At 59.9% G+C, this 19,572-nt stretch overlaps 3 protein-coding genes across 3 annotated transcripts; all 3 read left to right on the top strand.

The window, feature by feature from the left end:
* Nucleotides 1-752: 752 nt before the first annotated feature.
* Nucleotides 753-7,814, top strand: LPMP_205260 (hypothetical protein; the record flags this gene model as incomplete). Its single annotated transcript, XM_010700423.1, has 1 exon — nt 753-7,814. The coding sequence occupies one exon, from the start codon at nt 753-755 to the stop codon at nt 7,812-7,814; it is 7,062 nt and encodes a 2,353-aa protein (XP_010698725.1).
* Nucleotides 7,815-9,132: 1,318 nt separating this feature from the next.
* LPMP_205270 (hypothetical protein) lies at nt 9,133-14,955 on the top strand (the record flags this gene model as incomplete). Its single annotated transcript, XM_010700424.1, has 1 exon — nt 9,133-14,955. The coding sequence occupies one exon, from the start codon at nt 9,133-9,135 to the stop codon at nt 14,953-14,955; it is 5,823 nt and encodes a 1,940-aa protein (XP_010698726.1).
* A 1,049-nt stretch (nt 14,956-16,004) lies between these two features.
* LPMP_205280 (hypothetical protein) lies at nt 16,005-19,334 on the top strand (the record flags this gene model as incomplete). Its single annotated transcript, XM_010700425.1, has 1 exon — nt 16,005-19,334. One exon carries the CDS (start codon nt 16,005-16,007, stop codon nt 19,332-19,334), a length of 3,330 nt encoding a protein of 1,109 aa, XP_010698727.1.
* Between the last annotated feature and the right edge of the window lie 238 nt (nt 19,335-19,572).

Genomic DNA, 19,572 nt, shown 5'->3' on the forward strand with positions numbered 1-19,572 from the left:
CCCTTTCCCCTCCTCCCCCACGTGCGCACCCTACTCTGGTTTTCAGATGTCCCTCTTTGCTTACCAAGGCATCATTTTGATCCCCCTTTTTCTCCAGGAGAGTAGTGGCAGATGCTCAGGTCTGCGAGCCCAGTGTCACGCGGCGGTGACAACGGCAAGAGCACAGGGCACACACACCCCTAAGCTACCTCTCATATATGCATGTGTGTACGGACACGCTTACTCATTCCCCATATTCTCTCTCCGCTCTCTCCTGCCTCCCATGTGCTAACTTATCGGTTGTTGCATGTGTCTGTGTCTCTGTCTATGTGTCGCCTGACACGCGTGTGGCGCCGCATGCGCTGCAGCACACACCTAAACGCTAGCGAGAGGACGAAGAAAACACACACATGCACACGCGTCTGTGGATTGGTGTCCTTGCTTGTCTTCTGCATTGGTATTCTTTGTACACGGGTGTGCGCTTCGTGTGCAGTGCGGCGACTCGTGCAGCTCCTGCTGCTGTTGCACCTGTGGCGGTGTTGGTGGAAGTACGCGCCCCACCGCTCGTCTCTTCGTTGTTCTCTCTTTTTTTTTTCTGGTGTCACGGCGTCGACGTGCACCTGTCAGTTGGCACAAGCGGTGGCACCTCTTGGTATCTTCATGATATGCATATGCCGGTGTAGGTAAAAGGAAAGCTCACACGTATAGATCGACGCGTAGCGACACTCGTTTCATTCCATAGAAAATAAGCTCTCTCCCGAATCCCTCATTCCATGGTCGTTGGTCCAAAGAAGGTGCGAGACGCTCCCGCGTACACATCGTCGTCGCCAGCACAGTCCTTGTCGGCGACTTCGGGAGATCGAAAGCGGGGTGGGGAGAAGCGTATCTCAGAAAGGCAGTACGCAGCGCCGGGGCAGTTCAACGCTAGAGACCGCGGTCGCGCTCGCAGTCACTGTGCAACAGCCCTCTTGGCGCATGCGAACGCAGTAACCACCGTCGACGACCAAGACGAGGGGAGGGACACGGCACGCAGGGATGCAATAAGGAATGACGGTGTCGATTTCGTCACTGAAAGCGTAGACAGTTGCAACAGCGGTGACCGCTCTGATCTTTCGATGTCGCATCATGGAAGCAAACACTCTGCTGAGATAGTGGTCGAGGAGATCAGTGGCGGGCCGATCAGCACGCTACCCCTCACGCCCGCGCTGACACCACCAACTACGACAGCAGCTGCAGTGTCTGATGCGTTAGACGGCGTTGTGGTTATCGCGTTGGGATCGCCACCACCGGCACGGAGGGAACAAGGTGGCTCCCGAGGCCACCACAAAGGCTGTGAACGAAGCGAACCGGCGCAACGGAGTGTGATGTGTATATCTGACGAGGAGGACATGGTGGAGTTGCAGCACCCCCGCAAGCGAACCATGCTGTCACGATCGCATACTTCAGTGGAGAGCAGCAGCGCCAACACCCACTGCTTTCACACCTTCGAGCTCAAGATGCCGTCACAGCTACTGTACGATGACAAAAAGGGCGATGCAGCCGACGAGGAAGGGTTTTCAGTGCTGCAGCCGTATCCGCAGCGTGAACCAGATCTCACTGTACACCGCACCAGCTGCTGCTTTTCCTCACTCGGCCCGTTGCCCACTCGCGCCCCCGTCAGCTCGGATCTCCTTGCAGCTATAGATGGAACTGAGTTGAAGCAGCATTTGCGCCATATCGACAACGATGCGGGGCCGCGCGCTCTTCACGCCGCACCCATTCTGCAGGTGTCAGGGCTCAGAGACTTCTTCACCTACGGCATACAGGCAGCGATGCGTCACTACTCTGAGCACTTCGACGGTACTACCGACTCAGAAGAGGATGGCGCATGCGGTGCGATGAGCAATAGTGCCGTCACGCCACACCTTGACAATGTCTCTAGCCCCACAACGCTACCAACTTCACTGTATGACACGCACCAACGCAGCACGGCACCAGGCTACCGCAATGCATTTCTGGAAGACAGCTCTGCTGTACCGACATACTATGACAACACCGCACGCAACCGTCCTAGGGCTAATTCGTGCAGCAGCAGCAGCGCTGCCACATACGACAGCGACGTTGAAGGAACGGACTTGTCCTTCTCACGGGGCGACAAGAAGACAAGTACCCAGAAGACGTGTCTGCTGAACCCTCAACAAACCTCTCTTTTTCGAGCCCCTCGTGGCGTGACGGCAGCACGCCACTCGCCCGGACAAGGGGCGATGGCAGACAGTTCGTGGCTTGGCGAAACCGCTACAAGGACTTCGTCGACCAACTTGCAGACGTTGTCAATGCCGCCATCCGGCTCGGCGCAGGCGGCGGATCAGCAACGCAAAGACGGTGCGCAAATGCGCTTCCGTGAAGCGCTGCAGCACGCCTACCAGTGCGAGGACGTGCACAGGCAGTGGCGACGTGCACAGCTAGACAAGCAGCAGGAGCAGCTCTTACGCGGCGTCGCGCTTCTTCAAGGTACAACGTTCTCTTCGAGCGATGCGCTTCTCGCTGAGCTGCTACCCTCGCGTGGGCGTGATGGTCGCCGTCGGGCTGACCCGCTCAGGTCCCCTACCCCACTCCAGCAACAGCAACCACAAGACGGTGCGTCATCCCTATCGCTGCTCGCGAATTGTGCCGAGGCGGCAGTAGAGAGAGGCACGGAGACGATCACGCAACAAGCAGGCAAGAATCGCGAAGCAGAACCGGCGCCTGCGCAACGAAGCAACACCGACGATAATGGCACCTCCGACGCCTTGACGCGTTTGGCTGCCGAAGCAATGTACAGCGTGGGTGACGAGACTGGAGGCCGCTCGGCGCTCAGCATTGACACAGGCGAAGCATGCTTGTCGTCCTCGTCGAAGGCTACTTCAACTCCACAGATGGATGCTGCCTCCAAACACCCTCTCCACGGCATGCCCCCGGACCAGGTGCAGAGGCTGCGCAAGCCGCTGAACCCCTTCATCGAGGCACTCCTTCGCCATCACCAGGATGCTCAGCGGAAGCAACGGGCTGCACAACACGCAGAGGACCAGGCCATTCACGCCAGGCGCATGTACGAGCTGCCTGTGCTCACAGAAGATGTGGTCCGCTACGCAGCGTTGCTCCTCTGCTTACGGCGTCGCAGCAGCGGTGGCGGTGACATGAGAGTCACGTGTGCAGCCAGCGCAGGGGGGTCTGGCGTGCCGCAGCCAGGCCCCGCCGGCAAAGAACTGAGCAGCTCAACCACGAGTGAGGAGTCAGCACAGTCCCCCAACGTGGCAGTCGCCGACCCCGCTGCTGCGCTGGCGTTTGGAGAAGAGGGCGCACTCTTGTACCTCAAGTACCCCGCCCCGCTGCTGCGCACTACATCCTTCGCGGTGGAGACGGTGCGGCTGCTGAAGTGGCTGCGTACGTGGAAGAGGAACGATCTTGGCGTAGCGGGCGGGATGGGTGGCGCCAGCGGTGGTGGTAGCAGTGTTGGCGCTGGTGGCGTGAGTGGGGGCAGCAGCAGTAGCAGCAAGAGTCTGGGCAAAATCGGTCGCAAGCGTGCGAGAGTGGATACGGTCAAGCTCAACAGTCTCCACGGCAACAGCAACAGTATCGAAGATGACGACGACAGCGATGGTGACAGAGGAGTGGCAGTGGTGGCAAGTCCGACCCCAGCACCTTTCGCAGCAGCCAGCGGCTGCACCATTGCGGAAGCTCCCGCGCCCAAACGATCGGCACTGGAGCACGTCAGTCAGCAGGCACAGCACGCCGTTGAGCTTCAAAAGGCGCAGGTGAAGCAAGAGAGGCGCTCCGCCTTTCTCAACTTCTTTGGAGCGGCTACAGTGACAGCAGTGGCGACGCCAACCCCCTCGCCCACTAAAGATGCGAAGTGGCATGTGAAGGCGGTGCAGAGCCAGGGCGAAGGTAACCACGACACTGAGGAGGTGGTGGGGCAAACCCCCGTCTCCTTTTTGGCCGTAAGCGAATCCACTGGTAGAAGTACAGGGGTGCGCGATATGGCCGCCATTTCTGTCGGTGCCACGTACGGCATCACCTCCTCTCTGATGCCGTCACAACTCGCGCTAGCATCGCACGCCTATCAGCTCTACTGCCACGCGTGGAAGCACGCGGTCAAAACTGGCATCACACCCTTGGCCGTTGCGGCTAACGCCTTCTCCAGCCACAAAGCAGTCACTGAGCAACTTAGGCTAAACAGCTGTCCCGGCAACACCGCCGGTGCCGCTGCCGCGAGCAACAAAAACACGAGTTGGGTCGATGGCGCCGTCTCCCGCGTCTGTGCCGCGTTGCCTTTCTTCAAGGAGATGCGCGAGGAGGCGCAGCGCACCGCACTAGGCTCTGCAAATAACGGTGCCTACTACGAGGACGCCTTTGGCAACCGTCTGCGCAGCGCACGGCTCGCCAAGAAGGAGCAGGAGCAGCGAGAGCTGCTGTTGGCGCGGCAACGGCGGCGAGCGAAGAGAAAGGGCTACTTTCATCGTGACGACGAAGACGGTGGCCTCGGCGGCAGGGTGTCAGACAGCGGGGCCTCAGCCATGCTAGAAGCGATGCTACATCCATCCACAACGTGTGGGACCCAAGAACAAGGTGTTGGGCGAGGCAAGAAGCGACGGCGCAGCACTGACGGCGCTGGAGGGATTGCCAGTAGCAACAACGCCAGGGAGGGTAAAGGAGTGGCGAAAGGCACACAACCTCGCGTCAGCTACGGATGTGCAGCCGCTTGCCGTGATCTCCGACCTCGATCGCGTGCAGCGTCGTCGTGCTCCTCATCCTCACAGCCCAGCTCGCGCAGCAGCAGCAGCACTGCATCGACGGTGTCAACGGAAAGCGACCAGGTCGAGGCGGGAGTAAAGGACGAGTTGACCAACATCGCCGTCGTCTCAGGTCCGACAGGCTCTGGCAAGACCGCCGCCGTATACGTGGCCGCGCAGCTGCTCGGCTTCCGCGTGGTGGAGATGAACGCATCGGTGCGGCGCTGCTCGAAGACAGTGGAGCTTCTGCTTGCGGAGCTCACGCGCAGCCACCGACTGAGTGGTCTACGGCCCGGCACAACAGGTGGCTTTAATGCAGAAGAAGAGCTTGCAAAGTTGAAGCAGCAGCACGCCGTCATGATGGAGCGTGCCAGGGCTGAAACAGAGGCCACCGAACGGAAAGCGGAGCTCAAGAGACGCGAGGCAGTGAAGTCAAACGGTATCTCAGCCCAGGCGGTCGCAAGCTTTTTCGCCAAGAGCAGCGGCCGCGCCGCAGTGCCGTGCAGTAAGACAGCCAAATGTGCCAAGGGAAAGGACGCAGCCAAACAGGTCTCGGGTGTAGGTATGGTGGGCGAGGTGTCTGCCTCCGCTACCACCACGACCTCGTCACCGCCACCGCTCCCCACAACAGCCCTAGGGACTCCCGCCAGCGTGGGCACCTTGCTTCTCTTCGAGGACGCCGATATTCTCCTCGGCGATGAGTCTGCCAAACCATTTTATGCAGCCATCCGCGACCTAGCACACCGGAGCAAGGTGCCCATCGTTGTAACGGTCTCCTCCGACCCAGCCGCTGCACAGCGCTACGACACCGAGCCTTTCCTCGCTCTCCTTGACGAGCAACTCCAACAGCGACACCCAATGTCGACCTCGCCGACGTCCGTCTTGCAGCCTACGTACTGGCAGCTGTGTGATGCGGCGGGGCTGAACTCGACGATGGCTGCGCTGGAAGCAGCACAGCAAGCGCTTCAGGTGGAGGTGGATCTAGGCAACCGCGGCGTTTTGACGGCAACGACGATCACAACTACGGCCGTCACACACGAGAACGACGGTAGCCCTTCTGTGATGGGCGACAGCGGCGAAAGCACGAGTAAGTCGCCGGTGAGTGGTACTTCCGCGGCCTCGTTCCTCTCGCTTTTCTCCTCTGCCGGTGGGGGCGGCGCGGCCGGTAGCGCAGCGTCGGCTGCAGGCGCGTGGACAAACGGGGCGGGCACTGGTGTCTCCGCCACTGCCGCTGCCAGTGGAGGCGGCGGGGCCGGCGGCACCAACACGGCCGCCCCAGCCGCTGCTTCCCTGGTGGCTACGCGCAGCACACACATACTGCTCAACCCCACTCTCGTCGCGAACTTCTTTGGCTCCCAGACGCCCTTCACCGTGGTCGACCCGCTCCCCCCGGCTGCTCTGTACGCACAACTCCTGGCGGTGGGGGCAGTGGAACTGGACTTGCTGGGACTCGACGAACCTGCCACGTCGCCGGGCGGCAGCGACAGTGCTGTATCGTTATCGTCTTCACTCTCGCAGCAGGAGCTGGAGCGCATGGCGGCCCGACTCATCGTACGTGACACACGTCTTTTCCTTCGACTTGCTAAGCACCTCCGCCACCACATCTTCGGTGCCTGGAATATGGTTGATGATGGAAGCGGCGCGCTCGCGCCTTCATCGTCCTTGCCGGGACACAGTTTGGTGACTGCTGTGCAGTGCGACGCGGCCCGCCGCACGACGACAGATATACGTTACTGGCTGAACAAGCTACAGCTGTTACTCCTTTCACTGCGCGCAGGCAGCCGCGCAGCACAGCCACTCGATGCGGCTGAGGCTGAGACGTCGTCGGAGGCGGTCATGCGTAAGCGGTCGCGAGAGGCGATGGAAACGTCGTCTGCGACCGTGCCAGCCGCATACAGAGACGTTAACGTAATGTGTGAAGCAACCCCAAGAACTCGCTGTGCCGAGCATCTGGTAGAGGTCGAGTTCCAGCACTGCGTCAGCCTCGCCTCGAGTGAGTGGGACTCAGCCCTGGGACGACACCTCTCCAATGTGGCTCACAATGAACAGCACAGCACTCGCTACGAGCGCTGGTTCTTGGAGGACCACGTTTACTACATCGCGGACATTGTGGAGGAGCTGGCCACGATTGATCACCCTACCGCGCGCGTGGACTACACAACTTCCCTGCAGGTGTTGGCGTCTCCTTTAGCTGCTGCGCAATCGGCACGGCGCGGACGTCCGCCATCGTTGTTGTCGTTCAGCAAGAAGTCTTCTTCTGCCAGCGATCCCGAGAGAAAGGTGGCTACGACTCCAGGTGCGGCTGGCCACCAACACGAGGGGGCCAGCCCATGTGCGACTCAATGCACCCGTAGCAGCGGTGGTACTGGCGGCGGCATGAACTCTGCGTGGCGGTCTTTCTTTGCTGCCTCTGGTGTGAGTTGGGCGTCTTCATCGTCGTCAGCCACGTCGGCATCGCCAGCCCTTCGTGGCGTCTCACCGGCAGCTCCGCGTCAGCAAGCGCTCTTTGACTGCGGCAGCTCCAAGGCAGCCGGCAGGGTAGTCGGCGCACCGGCGCCTCCACCTTTGACCATACCCGCTCGGTACGAGTGGCCGCCGAGCGCCTTCGAGCTGTGCAGGCAGGCATGCAGCCACGCACATCTGCGCCCGGTGGAACTGCTGCTCCCCTACGGCGCGGCAGAGGCTTACTACGGAACCGCAGCGGCATCCGCGTCGACGCTTGCGCCCTCCAGCATCCACGGCATGCAGGAGCCGACCTCAGCGCTACTCGGCCACGAAATTCCTCTTCAATTCCTGACACGCCGCTCCGTGCTCAACCCCTCAACGGGTGATAATGGGGAAGCGGAAGATCTAGGCCGCGAGCTCCCCAGTGGCGTGCGTACGACTCAAGAAGAGCGCTTCGGCGTCTTCCGGAGGTGGTGGTGCCGAGCTCGAAAGGCCGGCGCGTTGCGTGACAGCGTCGCTGGACGCTCCGCCGCGACGCTGGAGGATATCATCGGCTTTGGCTGCCTACTCACCCCGTCAGCAGCCGCAACGAGGAATGTCACCAGTGGAAAGCCTGTGCGCACTGCGACTGCACAGTGACTCTTCAATGAAAAGACATGCCAACCCACGCACACACACACGCGAGTACGTTTTGCGTGCTTTTTCCATGCACTGTATTGGGAGGGGGTCTCTTCCTCCCTCGCCTCCCCACCAGCCCTTTAGTTTGCTTTCGTCCTTACTCTAACTCGTGACACACCAGATGTAAAGTCGTGTGATGTGTCTCGCTCGCTTCTCCTCTCCTCTCTCGCATGACGCATAAACCGTAGAAAAGTGAAGCGAACGGCCAAGGAATGGCCAAAAGAGATCACTGGCAAAACACCTTCTCTTCTCCTCGAAGAGTGGATGGTCAGCCACTGTTGGAATATCCCCTGCGCTTCGCGTGCGCGCGGATGGGGAGAGCGCAGAGTGGCACGTGTATATAAAACACACACACACACACACATAGACTATACAGTAGTGGTGAGGTGGGCGCTGACACGCGAGGGAGAGAGGAGGTTCGCCTGCGCCCTTCACCGTCGTCCACTGCTGCTGAGGAAACGTCAGTGTCTTTGCAGGTCACTCTCTCTCCCCCTCGTTCCTTGAAGTTGATGATGCTTCCTCCGTCTGCCTTTCCTCTCCACTGTTTGAGCATCCAGTCCCCCACCACACCCATCTCCTCTCACGCCACTCGCCGAATCTTTCGGGCTTGAGGTCGGCTTTTTGGGGGGCCCTCCCTCCCCCCCTGCCCCCTTCCTTGTGCAGCATCAGCACGCCCCGTGGCGCTGCTTCGTGCATCATTACGCAGCACCACAATCCTCCTACGGGTGCGCGCCTCATTGCGGCCCTCCCTTCCTCGTTACCTTTTGTCTAGTTTCGTTCTTGTTTGTGTCGTCTTTGCGTGCGCTCTCTCTCCCCTCCCCCCTCCCCCCTCCTCAACATATCTGCTGGCGCTCTCGTGCAGTTTGGAGAAAGAAAGACAGATCGAAAGGTAAGAGAGGGAGAGTGTATTCCCCATCTCCCTCTGTGGGTCGGCGCCTGTGTCTCGGGCGGGCGCGCGCACGCACGAAAAGGGGGAAGGGGGTGAAGGCCGATTGCCCACGGCTCTTGGTGCAGTTTGTTTAATAGGAAAGTAGGGTGAAACCAAGAGAGGCTGAGGAATGGGACTGCGCCGTGTCTGTGCCTGTGCACGCGCCTCTACCTGTGCCCTTTCCTGAGACCGTACTGTGTGGCTGCTTCTCCTGCTGCAGCCCTTTTACTCCATCTTCAAGCCCGCTCTTCCGCGCTGCGTCTCGCTCTTGCCCTCCTTCTCGGTCGGATTTCGGACAGAAGTGAGACGGAGAGCAACAGGGCAGTGCAAAGTGCGTTGTGCGGGCCCCTCATGGCGTCTGCGTCGACCTCGCTGCAGCAGTCCTTGGGTGGGGTAGAGAACGTCAGCTTGAAGGTGCGTGGGACGTCGTTTACTGCTGTTGATAATCACACCCCACCGCCTCGAGTGAAATACGTTACCTACGCAAAGCTACCCTGCAAGTGCGCACCCGGACCTCCTATCGCTGCCTCACCATCGCTACGACCGCGTGCGGCGTCGCAAGCAACAGTGGTTTCAGGGAATCCTTTGCTGACAGCGCCCCCTTCACTTCCCGCCTCCGCCTCGCCGCCACCCTCGCCAACAACGGAAACAGCGACCCAATTGTTGCCGCCCCAACCGACTTCACCACGTACTGCCTCTGTCAATGAGAAAGGCGACTCGCCTTTTCAGGCAGCGCAGGGATTCCTGTTTGCCTCCGGGGCGTCGCTGCTCTCCTACGCAAACCCGGCTCTTTACTTCTCGAATACCAGCGGTTTAGACGCGAGCAGTGGCAGCGGCGGCACGAACACCAGCTGTGTCGAGGAGCTGAGTGAAGAGGTCCAGCGCAACTTGTTGACGTCCTCCACGGTAGCAGCGGCACTCAAGGAGCGGTATGACGGGGTCGGTGCTACAGCCGTGCCAGGCAGCAGCAGCATCAGAAACAGTAGCGTAGACTGGAAAAAGATTGACTGGGTGCGCCAGCAGTGCCGCTACACGGGCGAGGCACTGTTGAAGTCTCCCCTAAAAACAGCTCACGATAGCGAGGCAGCGGCGCGACGGGAAAGTGCATCGCTCCCAACTGATGTTGCTGCCGCGACCGCACCGCCACCAACCTCTGACGCCTCGTCCTTCTCTAGCCCCACCGCTACCCCTGGCAGCACTGAGGTAGGGGAAAGGTCGATGGGTGCCCGCCTTATGCAATCTCTGCTGTACCCTTTCACACAGCCAACCGCTCCATCACCGTCCACGATAGCAGCACCGGTGGCTCCTGCGGACAATGTTGTCGCTGACACTGTGGTACCGCACGGGGATGGCGTCATGACGTACTTGCTCTACTGCAAGCCAAAGGCTGATGGTTATGGCTACCCCACGGGTGGCCTCAGTAGCGAAACCGCGGGCGTGGGTGCGTCGTCCTCGCCCATCCTCCCTGTAGCTCCATTTCTTTCGCCAGATCTCATACCGACTGCCTACTGTCCACCACTCACTGACATTGAAATCACCACCGCTGAGGTCGGCCTTGCTCCCTCAGGCACCGTGGCAGCAACCTCTGCGCCTCCGGTGCCGCACCTCTTGCTGCTGTCGCTGATTGTTTACGAGGGCACCTTCGTGCATGGACGACGTCATGGACGAGGCCGTCTCACTGCGTACGGGCGAATGGTGCTAGAATGCACCTGGTCAGAGGATGTACCGTCTCTGGGGGTGCCATGGCTTATATCACCAGCAGCGAATTCAACGGACTTACCAGCGCCGACGCTTTGGAATGTGGACGCGCACGTGTGGACGCCCACGCCTACAAAACCGACCCCGTCGGTTGCACAGAGCACTCGACGTGGACCTCGACCTCGCACCACCGCCACAGATGGTGCCACAGTGGATGAAGCACGTCGGTGTCCCTCAAGTGCATCCTCAGGGACATGGTTGGTGAGGACGAGTCAGACGTACATGGGCTCCTTGATGCTGGCGACGGTAGCGAGCAAGAAGCTCCTCGCAAAGATGGAGGCATGCATGAGAAGCATCAGCTCTCCCCTGGGGGCACAGGTGGTTCCCGACCTGCACGGCACGCGCTACGTCGCTCTTCCTGTTCCCCACCCTCGCTCCTCGTCCGACGGCGCAGATCTCTGCGACGCCTTCTATGGATTGGGCTGGGCAAACCACGTGGTGCTCCTTCCAGATGGATTTGGCGAAGCACATTTTCAAGCAGACGGTGGCCTGGTGTTCTCTGCCCCGCCGCCTCCATCACCTATGCTGACCATATCTGCGCTTGGTGGGCCCTTTCAGCCTCCACTCTGGGTGCCAGAGACCTCTTCTGCGTCGTCGCGCACGTACACGTCGTTCTCGTCAGCTTCTCCTTGCTGGCAGTACTGCGGTCAGTGGTCAGCTGGCCTCCCGCACGGCTTCGGGGCAGAAGCCGTGCGGCTCACCGACCCCACCGCTGCCTCTCTTGCCTTCTCCGCCTCTACCGCTGGGGCAGGGCCACCGCAGTACCCCTGGCGCTCGCTCTTCCTCGGGCAATACGTGAAGGGGAAGCAGTGTGGACCAGGGACCCATCACGGCGTGCAAGGTAGTGAAGCCACAGAAGTGGTTCTGTGCGGTACGTGGCCGCGCCATGGGCGGAGCAGCACCGCTGCTGCTCCTGCTCTGCACGAGCTGGAGCAGACAACGGCGAACGTCGTGCTTTTGCCTCTCTCCAGCTGTACAGGAGTTATCCGTGCCGCCGGTGTGGGGGCAATTACTGCCGCCGCCTCCCCCTCATCTCCATTAGTGATTTCGTCATCGTTCTTTTCCCTGCAGGATGCTCGCTGGAGCGACAACGGCACCGGCGACGGCAGAAATGCAGAATGCAGTAGCAGCGGAGGAGGGTTCTTCCCGCTTGCAAAGCTGCGGCAATCTACTGCAGCGTTGAGCGGCATGTGGGAACCACTGTTCCGGGTCGTGGACGACGTGGTGGCGCGGCAGAGTCCTTCACTGTTGTTCGGTGACGACGAGACTGGTGGTAGAGCCGGAGGTGAATGTGTAGGCGACAAGGCTACCGCATCGGACGCCTCTCCATCGAACAAGGCACTGCTGTGGCAGCGGGCATATCAGCTGATGGACAGCTTCGTCACCTCCCCCACGTGTGTCACGGTACTCAGCACCTTTCAGGCGTGTTTTGCGTTTATGTACGGCGCAGATGTGACGGCAACGGCAACAGCAGCAGCAGCAGCAGCAGATTCCACGAATGGCATGACGCCTTCAGGCTCGAAAGAGGCGACACTAACGCTGTTGCAGCTCCTCGAGAGTGCTGCGGCTGTAGCGCCGTCGTCATCGTCCATGGCGCCACTCATGGGGTACCCGTGGTGCCCACCGCACTCCTGGTGTGCAATGGCTCATCTAGGGGGCCCTTCCGTCCCGCTGCGCGGCACACAGGGTGGTCCCAACTTTGCGGGCTGTCTCCACTCGGGACTGTCCGACGGTGCCACGCACCGTCACTCTCCCCCCACCGCCTCGCACCTTGGAACACAGCAACCAAGCGGCTTCTCCAGAACCGCCTACTCGAAAAAAGGCCCGAATAGTGCTTCGCGGCGGCCTCCGCTCAGCACCGCAGCCGCCGCTCTCGAGCCCTTTTCTGCAGCCCACACCTTCACCCACGCAATGCACACCGCCGCCGCCCTTGTCTCCTCCCTCCGTCTCCGGCTTCTCTCCTGCTTCGCCGTCTACCCAAATCTGTGTGAGGTGGTCATGGGAGACAAGGAAAGTGAGGACAAGATTGTGCAGTACTGCTGGGACATCACCTTTGGCTACGTGGGGTCAGTTCTGGTGAAGAAGGCGACCGCTGTTGCAGTCGCTGATGTGCATCTCGTGTGGGAGCTGCTCGGGCTCAAGAGCGAGAGGGGCAGGAAGGAAACGCTGACGGACTACTTCGTGGCCCTGCGTCGGTGCCGTACTCTGACGAGAGCAGACATGGTGGCCGTGCTGCATCCCGACGGCGTTGAAGCGTGTGACGCAGGCAACCTTTCTTCGCTAAACGAGTACGCCAGGCGCTTTGGAGAGCTGCTGGAGCTGCACGCGGCAGCCACTTTGTCAACCCCTTTGCGTTGCACACCAGCTATCCGCGTTTCCAACGAGTTGCAAACCATGTCAACTCTCCTCTCAGAACTACATGCCTTGTTAGGGACTGCAGGAACAATCAGCGGTCGCGTGAAGTGCTCTGCAGACCACCTATCTGGGTCAGAGGTAGAAGGTGCGGCGATGACGACGACGTTCACATTGGCGCAGCAGGAAGCGCTGCTTCGCTGGGTTCTCCTGTCTGCAACTATGGGCCAGACCTCGGCCGTCTCTTTTGCATCATGCAGCGTGGCAGGGCGGCACCCGTTCGCCTTTCTTTTACTCGGTCATTTCCTGTTCAGTGGCCGAGTCATCCCGGCGTACCCGATACTGGCTGGCGATAGCTGTGCGCGAGAGGGCAGTAACAACAGCGGTTACCCCTCTCGGTACGGCCTTCTGCTGCTTCTGGCGGACATGGCAAGAGCCACTAGAGAGCTGATGCACACATACCCTTCCATCCGCTCTCGGGCTCTACTCTCTTCGTCGCGCGCGACAATGCATGCAAGGATGACCTCTGTGGTGTGCCCACTGGACACGTTAGCGTTAAAGCTAGAGTACGCACTCAGTCCTTGTGCGGCCTTGCACCTTTGCGCGTCCTCCCATGTTCATCTGATCAGCGGCGCTGCCGTAGGCGTGACATCTTCCGGGCTGCAAGTTAGTGGTAAGGGTGGCCCTGCCGACGAGACGGGAGGCACGGCTCTATGCAACGCCGGTGCGCCGATGGGCAGCATCATTTGCATTGACATGCAAAACCTCTCCTGCGAGGCACAGCAGTGGTGCCGGCGTGAGCTTACAGACCATCTCACCGTGCCACTCCTGGAGGCGCGCCTTCAAGGTTACTGGAATCACCTCACACCGAGCGCTGCGCAACACAGCAGTCACCACCACTCCGCACAAGTCGATGGGTCTGTAGAGTATCGCCGCGACGACGCGTCTCCGCCTTCTCCGCTGATGCGGTGGTTGCTAGCTTGTTTGCAGAGCGTGCTGAGTGCTCCGTTTCAGCCTCAGCCGGTGGTGAAAACGTCTATCGGCGCTGCCCCGGCCGACTCGGCCCCCACGGAGTATCGTACCTCTCAGTCATCTTCACCGACGCCTGGGCAGTTCTGCTCGACTCCACTTCCGACCCGCTACACCTGGAAGAAGTTTATTAGCGCCGTCTTCTTCAGCCCTTCAGAAAGAGAGGAGTGGACTTCAGCCCACAATCCCACCATCACCGCGGCCGCTCGTGCTCTGTCCCTGATGGACAGCTGCTACGTGACCGCTCTCGCCTATACGCTTCGCGAGCTTGCCGGGATTGAGCTGGAACTCAGGGCACGCTTCGTGTTCGAAGACGAGGACGAGGACGAGGAGAAGAGCTCCGATGCTGACAGGAAGGCTTCTTGCAGGATAGGCGACGTGGGCGAGCGTCGTGGTGTGTCAGCTTCGGCGACGGCGCCAATGCAAATCGCAAGCCTCAATCAGTGGCGGCGTGAGCGCAAGAACATCTTCCTGAGCTCATCCTCATCCTCATCCTCCATCGCTCCATCACCGCAGCCCAACTTCTTCCCAGACAGTGGCGTGCCTCGTGCAACCGAGGATGCGCATACCGGCGACAGCAGTAGCAGAAGTGGCAACGGTAGCTGTCACGGGTGCTTACCACGTGAGGAGGCTACTGCAACCTCAACGCAATCGTCGACCCCGACGCGCCAGCGCTGTCCCACCTCACAGCTTCCATCTACCCAGGAATCACCGTGTGATGGACCACCCAGAGCTAATGGGCGCCCGTGGTGCCAGTCGGTAGCCGCTGCCACCTCTGCTGCGTCCCCCCTAACCTCTGACCCCGTGGGCAAGGAATGGGAGTTGACGTTGGTGCTTCGACACGCTAGTGATGGCGGTGGCGAGCAAGAGACGACAAATCCGCCCTCTAACGCCTTTTTCTCAACTCTTACGTGGGAAGTGATGGAACAGGTGTGCTCGGCAGTCCTCCATCAGCTGCAAGTCACAGCCCAGGTCGGCGATGCGGCGGAGACGGAGAAGCTGAAGAAGGCAAAGGCAGCGAAAGTCGGACTGTGACCATGAAGAAGAGAAGCGATGCCGATGTAAGCGTGGACAAGGAAGACCGCAGCCGTCACCTCACGCACCCTTGCAGGAGGGGGCTGTCAAGGCGCAGATGGAACTAATAAGAACACGCCTTCACTCTCCCTCTTCCCTCACTCTTGCAAGAGGTCTATGCAGTATTGCAGACACAAGGCAGCCCATCCATGCATTCTCACATATTAGTACACAAACACACACCTCTATTCAGCCTGGAAACAAATCAGCAACACCACAGGAAAGAGGAAAACGTGTGTGTATGGGTGTGTATGTGCCTTTTGAGAAGTTAAAAGTCGTCTGTCCGTCGACCATGTACTAACTCGGGTAATCACCAGCATTCAGCATTCTGTGGCTCTCTACCATATACTTCCTTGCTGCGATCACCCCCCCTCCCACCTCTCTCTTTCTTTCTCCTTTACCCTACCCCTTTACACTGTCTGTATCTCTCTCTCTAGATCAGTAGTACACTACGTAGCCTGGCCTCGACTCGACTCACACGCGTGCACATACACAGACCCCCTCTCTATCGGAAATCACCACGTACTGGCGCACGGATATCGTTTTCAAGAGAAGAAGTTGCTACGCCCAATATCGCCTCTCTTTCTCGCAAAGCTCGTCTATCCATTTCTCTGGCCGTGACTGCACTCACGTGAGAGTGTGGCTGGGTGTTCCGCCGCTTACACCCCCTCGGTGTGTGCTGGTGTATGTCTGTTCTTTGCTTCTGTCGCTTGCTCCCCCCTCCCCCAACTGCGGCCCCCCCCTCCCTCCTGATTCAGCCCTTCCTTCTCTTCCCCTCTCGAAGTGCGGCGGCAGCTCTCTTCGCTCTGTTTTTTTTTGTTCGTTTCGCTCATTTTAGCTAATAGAGTGATTCACTTCTGACTTCCCCCTCCCTCCTCTTTCTCTCCTGTGCCCTTCTGCCTCATCCGCCACCCCCTCTCCTCCAACTCCGTTCATCTGGTCATCCCCTCTCTGAAACAGCGGACACCACGACAGGCAGCAGCACAGCCAGACAGAGCAAAAACAAGGTGATGCAGAAAGTCGCGGCCGCCGCGGTGGCAGGGATACCACCCACCACCGGCGAGAAGAATCCTATGACGGCGTTCAGCGACGATGACGACACTCTCGACGAACGTGAGGCTCTCGAAGCCACAGACGATGAGACGACGAACACCTACGATGAGCCGCAGGGAGACAAGCCAAGTCCGCTCGATTCGGGCAGCAGCACCACAGTAAGTGGCGACAGCTCTGACTGGCGCTCGGAGACTGGTTCCCCGGGAGATGCCGCGGCCGTCAGGGTCATGGGTGCTCACAGCGCGTCGGGCAGCGAGGCAGTGCACTTTAGGAAGGATGCAAAGCACCTGACCTACTCGTACAAGGTACCCCAAGCCTCCTTGAGCGCAGCCACGCCACTTAACAACGCGTCGGGTCAGCAACAGCGCCTGCCTGTGTCTGCGAACACGAGCGCAGCCTTTCCTGCGGACATTTCGCAGGTTGTTGAGGCGTCCACCCCGACGCTGCCGCGCAGCAACCTCGTTGGTGGCCCCGGCGGTCCAAGTCGCTTCGGCCCCCACGGCGCGGCAACGTACGCGCAAGGCTCCCCGCCCCCCTCCGCTCCGCAGACGACCAACACGAGCGCGTTCTACACCTTCTCCGACAGTTACGCGATTCTGCAGGGCACCCCTGCCAACGCGCCGTCGTTCTTGGCCGCCTACCCGTCGAGCACGACCGCCGGTGACGAATACTCGGCTGCGGACGCGCCTCAGCAGGCACCGTACCATGAGGTCACCGGTAGACGTGGGACCCGTACGCCTGGAGGATCCGCTGTTGCGGCAACGGCGCCAGTCACCACCGTTTTGGTCCCCTCGCAGCCGCTGAACGATGAGGACGAGCATGCGCGGCGGAAGCGTCCGTGGGACTCCTCTGCGGACGCAGACGGGAACCAGTCGTGCCGCAGCCGTCGCATCCAGATAGAAGTCCAAGCAGTTGTGAAAAAGAAGTACGCTGACAAAGAGGATGAGGACATGCGTGAGGCGTACACCAGCAGCAGCTACTCAGACGAAGACAGCTACAGTTACAGCTACAGCTATAGCTACAGTGGAGACGACGAGCTCGGCGACGAGGCGGACGCTGATGAGGAGGGTTACGAGTACTACGAAGAGTTCTACGAGGAGGAAGTGGAGGAAGATGAAGAAGATGAAGAGGAACCACGTATTGACATGATCGAGGGTGACGGCCACGGCCACACACTGTACGACATCCTTTACGGCACTCCGAAAGCCGGCGCGATCGGCAACGGGGACCACACTAGAGACTTGCGCGAGCCCGCTCTCTCAGACAGTCCCTACAGCGCGCCGCTGCCGGACAAGCAGAAAGAGCTCCATCACCAGGGTCAGTTACACCCTCGTTACGTTGGCGAGGAGGACGAAAAGAACTACCTTCGCCCCGCACCTTCCCACTGGTCGGAGACCGCAGGTGAGGAAGCTGAGGTAGCGCGCCGTCGTGCTGCAACGCCGGAGCGCGTGGGCCGGCATCACCGCCACCACCACAAGAAGTCAGCCAAGGCCTATAAGGGAACAGACAGCGAGACGGAGCACCGCGCCGCCGCTGCTCCTGCTGCTCCTGCTGCCGGCAAGAAGCAGAAAAAAAGTGCCTATGAGCACGGCGAGCCTTTCACAGAGGGCACCCTCAACGTCACGAGCAAGAAAGGCAAGGCAAACGGTCACTACGGGCCCAAGGTGGATCTCGACGCTAAGGAACTGGACAGGGTCATCTCGGACAGTGAAAGCAGCGAGGTGCCGCATGAACCGGTAACCAGCGCTGCGCCAGCTGCAAAGGGCACCCGAGCAGCCTCCTCGTCGAGCTCCAGCGACGCTGAGGATGTCGATGATGAATTCACGACCCTCTCTAGAAGTCGCTCACGGCGCCGCAAGAGTCCCCAGGTCGTTAAAAATGCAAAGAAAAAGGACTCTCACCACCATCACCGCAGCGGTGCAGAGGCAAACAGTGGCAGTGACGCCGAGGCAGAGGCGATAACAACCACGAAGTTTGGCGCCAGGGACAGCGGCAAGGTCAGTGAGGAAGAACCTATCAGCATACCGTCTCAGCAGAATAGCATGGGTACTGGTGATGAGACATCGGAGAACACTTTGAGCGTGGCAAGGCATGAGGATGAAGGTGGCTCGTCCGACAAGAGCGCGGAGGAGGAGAATGCCAAGGCGAAGGCGGCGGTCTGCCTCGTCATTAAGTGCGACTGCTGCTCAAAGAGGGTGAAAGAGAGTGACTCCACCAAGCCCAGGGAAGACAAGAAGGAGAAGGTCAACCCCTCCAGTACGTGTGGCTGCTGCTCGGAGACGGAGAATGAGAGTGACCCCAAGCCCAGGGGAGACAAGAAGGAGAAGGTCAACCCCTCCAGTACGTGTGGCTGCTGCTCGGAGACGGAGAATGAGAGCGACTCCAAGGAGACGAAGAGTGGCCTCGTCATTAAGTGTAGATGCTGCTCAAAGAAGACAAAGGACGGAGACGCCAAGGACAAGAAGTCTAGGAGTCGCAGCGGTGGTGTCTTCAGCTGTCTCTTTGCTATGTGCAGCAGCAAGAAGAGCACCAAGGATCAGGTGGTGGACAAGAATGGCAAGGAAGGTGAAAAAGACAAGGAAGCCGACGAGCAGGCGAGGAAAGAAGGAGCGAAGTCCCACCCAACATCCCCAGCCGAGAGTTCAGTAGATCGGCACACCAACAGTCGCCAGTCGAACCAGAAAAGCCACAAGAAGGACGAAGCGTTCAAGGGTTTAAAGTCACCGCAGGCGGAGCAGCAGGAAGAAGAAAAAGGGGCCGCCGCTGACACGCCAGCCCCCTCGTTCCCGAGGTCGCCGGCGGTGATGACAAGCGAGAGCAAAAACGACAACCAGGGCAGAGCTGCGCACCCGCCAAAGAACACGAGGCGCGGTGTCGAGCAGGCTTCGTCTAATAGCACTCCGGATGCTGCAGCCGCGTCGAGTCAAAAAGAAAGGGAAAACGAGGCAAATGTGCTGGCCCGCAAGAAGTCATCGCATCAGCCAGTATCGAGTCCAACGCCACACCCTACTGGACAGGCCCGCCGACCGCACAGCCACACCACGCCGTCCGCCGATCATGCACGCATCCCTGGAAAGCCAGAGGACCCCGGTGTTGTGATTCCTGTGAATGCGAGCGATATGGGCGAGAACGACGAGCCGGGTCCCTCGAAGCGAGTCAAGGCACAGCAGCAGCGAAGCCGCCACCACGGCCAAACACGCGCCGCCGAGCATCCGAGTAAAAAGAAAAGCAAGAGGAACACTCAACGCGTTGAGCATGAGAGCAGTCACGATGACAGCGCTGTGTAACTCGATGAGAAACTGATGAATCGAGCTCCACCCAATGCGGGTGGGAGGCAGGTATCGCCAGCGTTAAATCGCAAGGCCGCACGTGGCATGTGGGGATGATGTTGATGAATCATGGAAGATCGACCTGCAACCGACTTTTCACGCTATCCTTTTCTTCCTCTTTTTTTTCCAGGGGAAAGGGGAATCAAGCGAAGTGGACGGGTGTGGGCAGCGCTATCATCGTTCTTCACCTCTGTAG

Source organism: Leishmania panamensis, assembly GCF_000755165.1.
Source record: "Leishmania panamensis strain MHOM/PA/94/PSC-1 chromosome 20 sequence".
Classification (NCBI taxonomy): Eukaryota; Euglenozoa; class Kinetoplastea; order Trypanosomatida; family Trypanosomatidae; genus Leishmania; species Leishmania panamensis.